The 11,385-nt window shown below is 40.9% G+C and overlaps 1 protein-coding gene across 1 annotated transcript in view; it reads right to left on the bottom strand.

The window, feature by feature from the left end:
- SEMA6A (sema domain, transmembrane domain (TM), and cytoplasmic domain, (semaphorin) 6A) overlaps nucleotides 1-11,385 on the bottom strand; it is a 150,119-nt gene that overhangs the window by 42,964 nt on the left and 95,770 nt on the right. Inside the window, exons 11-16 of the mRNA XM_008585763.1 lie at nucleotides 9,084-9,215; nucleotides 6,770-6,925; nucleotides 5,197-5,373; nucleotides 4,529-4,669; nucleotides 4,359-4,439; nucleotides 2,438-2,496 (exon numbers count right to left, since the gene is read on the bottom strand). Of these exons, the coding sequence (XP_008583985.1) occupies nucleotides 2,438-2,496; nucleotides 4,359-4,439; nucleotides 4,529-4,669; nucleotides 5,197-5,373; nucleotides 6,770-6,925; nucleotides 9,084-9,215 (746 nt within the window). The remainder of the gene's footprint in view (nucleotides 1-2,437; nucleotides 2,497-4,358; nucleotides 4,440-4,528; nucleotides 4,670-5,196; nucleotides 5,374-6,769; nucleotides 6,926-9,083; nucleotides 9,216-11,385) is intronic.

The raw sequence follows: 11,385 nt of genomic DNA, 5'->3' as shown, positions 1-11,385 counted from the left end.
AATTCCTGCTTGTAACATCCGGTGCTTTGTACTCAGTTTGATTTCACACCTCTACCAAGTGGTCTCTTCCACCAAATGAATTTCCTCAAAGTCACTGCCTTTGAAAGAGGGAGGCAGAGAAAAAGTGAGAGTTAGCAGGGGAAATGGTTACAGTGATTATGTGTGACTCTGAGAGTTTAAGTCCTACTTCATATGGAGGGACATGTGTGTGGATAAAATGAGTGATATTTGGACCACACTTACAAAGAAAGCACTTTTCTTTACATTCTCTCTTATTTCATCATCATAGCCATGTTGTATGGAACTGTCCAGTATCACAATGTTCTGAACTCAGAAGGAGTTTTAGTTTGGAAACTAAAACAAAAAGAACTCCCATACATATTAGGCAACATATATGGGTGTGTGTGCTGTGTGGCTGGGTCAGATCACCATTTGCTCAGTCTATTAGCCTCTAACACTGGCTCTTTATGGTTTCTTCATTCCCCCTTAAAATCCTGCTAAAGAGTCATAGTGGGGCCGGCCCCGTGGCGCACTCGGGAGAGTGCAGCGCTTGGGAGCACGGCGGTGGCGGGTTCAGATCCTATATAAGGATGGCCGGTGCGCTCACTGGCTGAGTGCAGTGCGGGCAACACCAAGCCAAGGGTTGCGATCCCCTTACCGATCACAAAAAAGGCAAAAAAAAAAAAAAAAGAGTCATCGTGTACTGATTCTCTAAATCCTCTCTGAATACCTATGTGTGAATAGGTAAATCTAATAGAGGTAGTTCACACTCCAGCAGGAGCCTGGAGAGAGAAGAAGCCATCAGGAGGCAGGCAGGCAGAAGGGCAGCCTTTCCTCTTGCCTTGAACAAGCGCCCTTCATGCCTTAGCAGAGGTGGGGGGGAAGCTTAGAGGGAACACTAGAAAACACCAAAGCAGGTCTAGGGGCTTGACTGCTGAGATTACCCTGGAAATAACATGTAAATCACTGGCTTAGGACATAAGTGTCTCCCCTGTGCTAGATACAGAGGCTTCCCTAGTTTCCTCTTCTTGAGAACACAGATATGGGTGCGAGCCTATTGGTAGAGTTGACTCTTTATAGAGACAATAATGACAAGCTTCATGTTTTTCATGTATTTTCCAATTCAATCCAAATCTACACCCCCTATTTTACTATGGATGTGCGTACCACAATAAAAATATGACTGAAATGGTTCACTAAAGTCAGCTAATTAAGCACACACCCTTGTCCTTCCAACCTGTCCCCCTGAAAATGAAGCTATAAGTTACCGAGATGATGAAGCCCCACTAATCAAGCCTCAGATCATTTCACTGATGCAGGTGGAATGCACCCATGCATGTGACACAGATGTCCTAAGCTTATTTCTTAACTCATAAATTTTACATGCAAAGACATAATAAATAAGAATTTTGCCAATATATAATATTTATAAACAAAAATACATATGGCAGAGAATTCAGAGAAAAGACTGCCTACATCTCTCTTTATTTGATTATATCTGATGTCTCAAAAAACATAAGGTAGAAAGTTGAATGACATTTTAGAGTCTGAAATTCCAGTACTCATGGCTCAAAGATTAGAATTATGTTCATGATTTTTATTACAGAATCAAATATCAGAGATAATATAGTTTCACTCCTTTATTTTTTTAATGTCATTTTGAATGCAAGCCTCTTAAAATTTAACATATGTAGCATTAAAAAAACATAAAGTAAACATACTTTCTAAAAATATGGCATTTTTTAAAAAATTAGCATTAATAAAACATTTTTAGGAGAATGTTCATATTAATCAGGTCACAGGACAACTGGGCAGAATTTTGACCAGTATCCTTTATATAAAGTTCTAACTAAAATGTTACCATTTAATAACATTTGAAACAAATTCGGAGATTAGCAAAGTAGGTAATTCCTATGAAAAGGTTATTTTGAATCACCTTGTATTTATGGGTTATTTCTGAGATCTTTTTCTATTACAAATGATAATAGATATAAATCTAATTTTAAAAAACAATTACTTTTGTTAGTCAATAAGGTTGAGAAGAATAAAATAGTCCTACTCAATTAAAAAGCTAGAGTACAATAATCAATCTTTTCACTATTTGGCTAAAAATGACAGTGTCATAGCACATTTAAAAAAATAAGTCATTTCATAATGAAAATACTGATATAACTTACTGCTTTGCTCTAATTAATATGCTCTGGAGTGCACTTGTTCCACAGCATTAGAATAATGAAGTGGGCGCCAGCATTTATAACAACAACATTGACAACACTGGCTTTAAAATACACTACTTTATTTGGTATTTAGAAGATGATTTCTGTTATTTATGCATGTTTTCAGCTGTACTCAGTTCCACATGTAGGGTGATGTTTCTAGACCATTCGAGGAAAGCATCTTTGCTCAACGATAAAAATGGATAAAAAGCTTTACTTACTATGACAGTCTCCCAGGCCATCTGTATTGCCACGCTCTATGTCCTGCTCGAAAGTCAGTCTTTAAAAAAAAAGGAGCGGGGGGGGGGAATAAAAGATAGAAATACAATAATGTGAGTCATTATTCGGGAATGAGTCTTAAGTTTCACTAAAGAAAGTAACACAGTTTGATAAATTGAGTGGCAGGTGCAAAAAAGAAATAGATAACAGCTTGCAAATTTATCTCTGAAGTTTACAGAAATGAGTCTTATGTGACTCTCCAAAGACAAGCCATGGCTTAAGCTGTTAATTCAGATATTATTCAGAGAGTTAATTAGTTTGTGGATTATTTATATCCTTCTTTTATTCTGATTCCCTGAGCATTTCTTAAACATTTAAAAAGTTTAAATGTTAAAATATACTCCTTATATAAGCAATAGAGAAGTCTATAAATTAAAAAGAAAAGTCTTCTTTTCTCTACTCTCTCTTTCATTTCTACTCATCTTCCTATTTATCTATTTCTTTGCTTAACAAAAACTTGTATGACAAAGTGTTTAAAGATACAAACGGCCCATGGATATGTGGAGCCTGGGAGGGGACAGGACTTGGAGGTGCATTTTGCAAAGACCACTTCAGTATTTTGTTCACTCCCAGCCCTGCTCCATCCTCAGGAGTGTTACTGTCATGCTCTGCCACAGGCTCACTTTTCTAACAAGTCCCCTAGGTCACCATTGGGCTGTACATGCCACATGACATTAACGAAACCATTTTTAATAATACCTATTTTGATTTTTAAAATAAGCACACTAAAAATCATTCAAAGGAGTGTTATCCTTCTTTGGGGGAAATTTGGGCTTATTCCCATAATATAATTGAAACTAATTTTTTGCAACTGCCTTCAGAGTTTATTTATGAATCATACAGGAAAACTATTTTGATCTAATCCTTGATCTAATAATCCACCACGTTTGGTTTCTAATGTCTTTTGCTGCAAAAAATCAAATCCATCCTCAAAGGATAAAGATTTCTAGTAGTAATAAAAACCAATATTCATTAGGCCCTGAAACCCACTCTCCAAGGGGAGTTCCACAGGTTTCAAGCATCACTGAAATATGTATGCAGGCCTTAAGGGGACTATTTTGGAATTCTGATGTTGACTTAAAAATAATTTTTAAAAATATTAATCTCATTTCCTTTGGCCACACATTGAACACAGAAAGGAGATGGGTCAGTTCTTAACTACCCTCACTATGCTTTGTGATCCTTTCTCCTCCACNAAAAAAAAAAAAAGAAAGAAAGAAAGAAAGAAAGCTCTTAGCCAATGCCATCTAAGCATTTAAAGCCAGGATAACAACTTTAAACACGAAAAATCACAGGCATGGTAGACTAGCCCTGTTTAGCTGATCTATTGGAGAATGGCCAAGAATTGACTGACTACCTAATGAGTAATGGGGTCAACTGTTCCTCAGCACAGGAGAAAGGTTTATTGGGTGTATACACCATGCTTGCAGTATGAATGCATTGCGTAACAAATGCTCTGCAATTTCTTTTAGCCCAGTACGGTCAATTAGAAGTGCCTGTTTTGCTATAGCTGGACAAACCACTCACTGATCTAATTGGCATCCTATTGCTCCTTTTCTCTGCTGTTCTCACATTGTGATGATAAAGGCAGGCAACTTCTTGTTCCTCTCTCTAGGGAATACTTTGAAGCACACTATGTTTCCTTTCTCTGTGTTTTTAATCAGCCTGAGGAAGATTAATCAATTGGAAATCTGCCACACGTGGGTTCTATGAAACAAGAAAAGGGAGAACACTGATGGCCCCGTTGCTGAGGTTTGTGCCAGAAAGCTAGGTGGAGGTGTGTGCGAGCACAGCTAATCATTCATATAGAATGCAGAGTGGTCACAGGCCACTCTATCCTCCCCCACACCTTGGGCTCCTTACCTGCTGCTGGGTGGCAGATGGGCACAGGTACCTGCTTCCTTTACCCACCCACAATATGGGTCTCTGGAGGCGATACACGTTCTGCAGGAAGAAGATGACCATGAGTTGCCTAGGACTCCTTTCTAACCACTGTGGATTTTCTAATTGTCAAAAAGAGGCAAAATACATACTTTTTACACTTGCCATGTCGTTCACACCGGCCAAGGGGTACTTTTATCACGCAGGTAGAGAATGCAACATACAGAGAGCTGCTGGCCCTGTCCAGCTGCATGCCCATGATCCTTTTGTCTTCTACTCCATCGTAGCTGCACCTGACATTATGTGGCAGTATAATAGCATTAATAGACACTTTTCTTTTTTTAAAAAAAGATGACCTGTAAGGGGATCTTAACCCTTGACTTGGTGTTATCAGCACCATGCTCTCCCAAGTGAGCTGACTAGCCATCCCTATATAGGGATCTGAACCTGTGGCCTTGGTGTTATCAGCACCACACTCTCCCAAGGGAGCTATGGGTGGCCCTAATAGATGCTCTTGAGTCAGTTCTCTTTTTCCTACCACCACCCTCTAATTCCACTTCCCAGCCCACAAGGTGATCTCTTAATCTGATCTAACTGAAGATGGGCACATGCACACACACATTACACACAAACACATATAAACACACATTACTGGCAAGGAGAAAATAAAGCTGTTTATGTGTTAAAAGATTTTTACAAACAGCATTGAAAGTCATCTAAAAATGCATAAAACCTATGTCTGCCATGATTTTCTCTGAACAAAAGCAATCATAATAGCATCAGAAATAATTACTAAGAAAGAAGCAAACATTCCACTCACTTTTCAGGGTTGTAAATGCTCATCTCCTCCAGGAAAAGGCTGTCATTTAGGAAACCACTGTTTCCTATCCTGGCCAAGAACTTCAAGATGATTCCCTTCTCCGATCCCAGGAAAACCACGGTGTGATTCTGATATGGCCCAGCCGCAGTGTCCACTGCAATTTTGGTCAGGCGATATCTGTAATGACAGGATTGCATTTTTTTATCTCTTCGTTGGTCTATCATTAAAATGTCCCCTTTTCCACTTCAAACAATTGTGACATAGCTTTCTAGTAATAACCTCAAGAAAAATATATGCATATAAATAATGCTCTCAAGCAGTTTTGGTCCTTTATTTCCATATGTAGAGCATTAGTATGGCTCCAAATGGGAGGAGAAAGGAGATATGTGTGTGTGGAGGCCAAGTTCTGTAATAAATAGATAGCCACAATCATCTGAAACCACTCAGTGATGATCCCTTCCAGGAGCAACAAGGAAAGACTGATGTCTCCTATGAGGAGGGTAAGAAATAATAAGTGAACTCACTTAATTTCATTTAACTTTGAAAAGAAAATCAATGGCCACCATTTCTGAATACTCTTCCTCCAAGGTGCAAAGCTTTTGTCAACAAATGTGAAATTGGAAAGCTTCCTGATTGTATGTAGAAGGACTGAGAGAGTTCTGAAGGATGGGGAGGTGGGGTGCTAATGGCACTACCAATAAATATGAGGACATGCAGGCCAAACAAGATCCATTTAAATCCAAAGGTGAAGGTCATGCCTAGGGTAAGTCCTACAGGGCATCCTCTTTCTCTGAAATCCCTTGATGATTCAACATCCCATGAATACATATTTATACTAAGCACAACTGCAGAAACCAGAAAAATTCGACCCTCCTGCAAGTAATATAACATGATCTCCATCTTAAGGGCATGCACACATATATACACATAAACACACATGGTGGCAAAGTTAATTAACATTTTGTTTGATTGGATGGCACTGCTGGATGGCACTTGGGAAAGTCTGTCAAATTGTTTGGAATTAAGCTCTAAATAAATACAAGGAAGAGTACTGAATGCTATCACAGATCTCTAATCAGCTATCCCTTCTCCATTGGCCACCACTTCAGATAACTAATACTAAAATATGAATCCTTCATGCTGATATATTTGTGCAAATGTGGTGTTTTGCACACTACAATCCAGGAACCATGCTCAGGTGAAACTTGCAGCATGTTTTGCAATCATATCCACCCAAACAGGTATCCATATTCATTCACTGGTTCTCCTTCACTGTTCCTCTATTTTTGCACAGATTGGATTAATGGTCTAATCCGGAAGGATGTATCTTTCTTTCCTCTAATTGCTGGCATGTGTGTCATTAGCTTGAAAATATTGGAACTCTTCTCACTGGGAATGTGGCTATGGGGGTTAGGTGGCATCCACCCAACCCACCAGCATTCCATAGCTGAATCAATGCCCAGGATAGCAGAAGATGTTTATGGCATTTCAAAGCATGATCCACTGATAGGTTCCATGAGAAGGAGATGAAGTCAGGAAAATCCATTGAGGATGAGGTTTGCTGGACACCCACCTGACCATTGTTCTCAGGAACCACGGCCTGTTGAAGATGGAAGGCACCGCCTCATCCATGAGTGGGTGTGTCTTGATGAAGTTCAGGGTGTCATCAGGAAATTCATTGGAGGTTGCATATTTTTCTAAGGAGGAAGAGCCAGCACAGCAACCTGGCCTAAAATGAAACAAAGGGTGAAAGAGAGCTTGTTTTGTGCCTTATGGCAAATTCTTTGAATGAACTGCTTCTCTAAGCATCTGGCATGAAGGAGAATGTACCGCAGGCTGAGAGGAGGAGGCTGAACAATGCAGAATGCCACCAGCTACAATATGCTGAGATTTCCTCTGGGCCGCCTCCTCATTTCGTAGAGGAGCCTCAGCCAGCAGGGTTCAGCTTCAGCTGGGGGCAGCTTGGCTCCTTCCCAGAAGCACAAACAAATCCCAGTAAACAGTGGTGGAGCTTGAAACACACAAGCAAGTGTGGTTCGCACATAACTGAGGGATGACTCTGCTCATCTAAAAACGCTGCTAGAGGTTCTTGACACATTTGCTCTACGAAGGACGAGAATTAAGTTGACCTTTTTGCAAGTGTAGAAAACAAAGACATTCAAAAACACACAGGTACATACCAGGAAGACTCAGTATAAACATCCCTCATTATATGGGTCTCGCTCAGAGAACATTTGGGTTTTGTTTTTTGTTATTGTTTTTATTTTTGTTTGATTTTAGCAGATATGAAAAGCCAGTTATACTGAAGACTTTTTCCTGAAAGGTCATTTCCTTGTAAGTGAACAATTGCAGTGAAAAATCACTTTTACAAGAAATTCTATGGTTTTCAGGAGTCTAGGGACATTCCAGCATAGTAAGATCAGGGAAACACGGAAGCCACTCCTGTGCAGACACTTGGTTTGCCCAGTGGTGTGGGAGAAGAGATGGGCCCTCACAACACTGGCATGAGCTACCTCTATGTGGATGCTGTTACATGGCTACCCCAGCCAGCCCCATGAAAGTACCCTGACATCTGCAAGAGGGACAAGGCAGGCACATGGAAGGATGTGGGTGAACCCACTGCCACAGGTAGGGAATCACTTGAAGTGTGCGTCCTGATGATGGTTGAGTGACACCATCTTTACACACCAAGGAGGGAGTGTTACATAAGCACTCCCTGAAACCCGATTCCTCAGGTTTAACTCCCCTTCCTGCTTATCTAGAAGGCAGTTAGCAATCCCAGGTGATGATTTAGAGAATCTGTATGAGGTTACTGGTGTGCACTTTTGCACCTAGTCTGCTCTCCATAAGCAATGGAGTTTGAACATGCCAAATAATTCAGGTGATGAAGATGGACGAACCACATGAGTTTCTCCCCTGAGTATAATGGTTTATATTATCAAGTTAGTTCGATTAAATGCACTCGGCTAGGTATTTTGTGGAGATGACTGGAGGCTGGGGGAGAGAGTTGGAAAACAAAAAATGTAATAAGACCTTGGGCTTCCTGCCAGAGGCACACAAATTCAGTGGGGAAAGGCAGACACACAGGGATGTTTCCCTATGACTTAGACTGCAAATGCTGCAATGGAGATATGCCATGTGTGCCACGTGGAGAGGGCGAGGCAGGATTGGGGGAGAGTTCCAGCCTGGTCCAGTTAGAAAGAGTGAATTAGCTGATTTAAGTGGGAGGACTGAAGGATATCACATAGAACCAAGAGATCGCTGGACCATAGGTTCCCCTGAAAGCAGTTCTAGGGCATGATTTGGGGAGAGGGAACTCTGCACTGCATCTGGACTCCAAACAGACCAGAACCTGGCGGACCAGAGATATCCACTGTACCCACTGGACTCTTCCTGCCCTTGGTCTGTAGTCCGGGGAACACCATTTATATTTCACATTTTATTAGGGTTTAAAGACACAAGTGTAGTAAAATATAAGGGAAGCAGAGAGGAGCAATGGAAATAATCTCCCCAGCTATGTAAACGTGTACAATGCACTTTACCTCTCTAGGCCTCAGTTTCTCCAACTATAGACCAATGGGGCCAGCTCTATCAGATAGTTCCTATCATCCTAGTATTACAATGGATAAACCACACATATAGAGGTTAAACAAAAGACTAGAGAGTCACTGTTTTGTTTACTAGAGGGTATATTCAATGTAAGTCTGAGTTTTGGTTAACGGGATGAAGGTAAATGACTTCACAGGGCTTTCTGCTGTTCTGGCATTTATATCTTCCTGGCCAGCATGGAAGGCACTGGTGTGTAGTTCACAGGATGCTCACTAACAGAGAAACAAGGGTCAACATTTCTAGAAGTTTAAACTAGCCATATAAATATTTGTACGTACCTGGGCTTAGGAACTCGTTCATCAGGAACGGGTGTCCAGGTGGAATCAGGAGACTTCTGTTCCTTGAATCTCCCAGTAAAAACACTGGCAATGTCAAGCATGTCATAGGCACAGACTGCAGAGCCCGGGATGCTACAACATGACATTGCACATAAAGTGTTATGCAACGGTTATGCGTACAGTTTGGAAAACATACTCCAAAGAAGCTTTCCTACTATAGGCAGTTGTAATTTAAAGCCCATGCTTTGAAAACTATAAATGTAAGTAAGGGATCTTAGTGCATAAAGAGAGGGTTTCTCTCAATCAAATTTGCATTAATAGCTTTAAAGAATGGACTAGTTACAGCAAATTCACAGAGAGGAGGAAAAAAACCCTTTATGTCTACACTACCTCTTGAGTCATTTTTATTTATAAGGAATTGTTGAGCTGGTGATAGAGGTTTTCATAAATTCTCTAATAGTAATTATTGGTCAGTAACCCAAAGATAAAAATCTCTGGAGAACATTCTGCATTTCTAATATTGGTGAACATGTGAAATAAAAGTGCCCCCATTGTCCACATATGGTTTCTTTCAATTCAGTTCTTTTTTTTTTTTTTTTTTGTCTTTTTGTCTTTTTTCCGTGTCCGGCAACGGATCGCAACCCTCAGTGTTGCCCCCGTACCGGACCGGGGACCGGCAACGGGATCGCAAGCCTCGGTGTTGCTCCCGCGCCTCGCTCAGCCAGTGAGCGGGAACCGGTCTGTATGTGGGATCCGAACCCTCGGACGGGAGCGCCGCCGCGCTTCCCAAGTGGTGCACTATCCAGTGCGCCACCGGGCCGGCCCTCAATTCAGTTCTTCAAGCCAAGGACTCATAGTGTGAGAATGTGAGTGGGAAACCCACACACATTTTACACTAGTCTCTGAATATTTAAATTTTTACTTCCTGATTACACTTGCATAAGACTAAACAATTTAAGTCTCTAAAACACCAGCACTTTGCAAATAAAGTGCTCTATAAAGTGCTAAATAATAATAATGACAGTAATCTCCACCTATAATTACATCTTGCCTGGCACTCCTGGAAGGACTTAAGCATTTATTTTTTCTTCATCAATGGTGGGAAGGCATGAATTATTCATTCATCTGAATACACAGTTTACATTTGAACCCGCGTTTATTTTTGACTATGGTCGCTCCTTGATTTTGATGAAATAGATTGCAGGCACCAGCTGACCAGGAGTTTTAATCAGGCTTTGAGGTAGTGGGCCATTACATGGCAGGCCAGCCAGGGCAAGAGGCACAGCTGCTGTGCAGTGTGGGAAACTCATCCTGGGCAGTGAGAACGGATTGTATTCATTTTACAAATGTTAAAAGGATATGGAAATCACTTCATACGTGATTAGGAGAATTTTATGCCGTCTTTAATTTCATAAGACAATTATTGAAGTATTACTAATAAAGCAAGAAATAGGGAGAGGATTAGAAAGCTTATGTAAAACAAGGTGAAGGGATGAATTTTAAAGTATATATTGTTCACAGAATTGCGTATATAAGACAATGATTCCCTCTTGTTTTGGAATTTCAAAACCCTAGCATGATTTATTTAATTTTGTAAGCTATTCTTTATATCTTCCCTTCCTATATTAAGGAAAACAGGATAAATATTACTTGAAGTATTTGATGATGCATCTCATAATAACTACAGATACCCTAGGGTTTTCCAATCTTCCCAAATAGAAGCATTTGTGAAGTCCTCTATTCTTCCTTCTCTCCCTAGTTCTCTCCTTTCTTTTCTTCTGACCATCTGTTTATTCAACATGTATTTATGGAGTCCCTAATCGAAAGCAGTAAGTGCGCCATAAATGAGAGTCCTGCCCTCAGTGGGCTCACAGTCCAGTGTGGAGGCAAATATAGTAACAGTGACAACAACAGCTCCAGGGCATTCTGGTAAGAGCAGTATGTACAGAGATATGGAAAAGGTCCCATGGGAGGTGACTCAAGCTGAGACTTGGGACGTCCACAGGGTTTCAACGGGCAGATGGTGGTTGGGCAGGCAGACCTGGCAGAGAACAACGCACTAGCAAAACATAGCACATTCAAGAAACAGATCTTAGCTCCAGGGGCCCATGGCACAGGCTGCAGGACAGAGGATGGATGGAGACGAGCTGGAGGAAGAAATGGGGCCAGATCCCGAGGGGACTTTCGTGCCATGCCAAGGAGCTTGGGCTTTTTCCTCAGACCAAAAAGGGGCCTAAAGGATTTGAAACACTCTGACATTACCAAGTTTATGTGTGTAGAGGATGGAGTGGAGAGAGAGAAA

The sequence above is a fragment of the Galeopterus variegatus genome, unplaced genomic scaffold (assembly GCF_000696425.1).
Source record: "Galeopterus variegatus unplaced genomic scaffold, G_variegatus-3.0.2 Scaffold3702, whole genome shotgun sequence".
Classification (NCBI taxonomy): Eukaryota; Metazoa; Chordata; class Mammalia; order Dermoptera; family Cynocephalidae; genus Galeopterus; species Galeopterus variegatus.
Note: the sequence above shows the minus strand (reverse complement) of the source record. Positions and strands in the feature narration are given on the sequence as shown.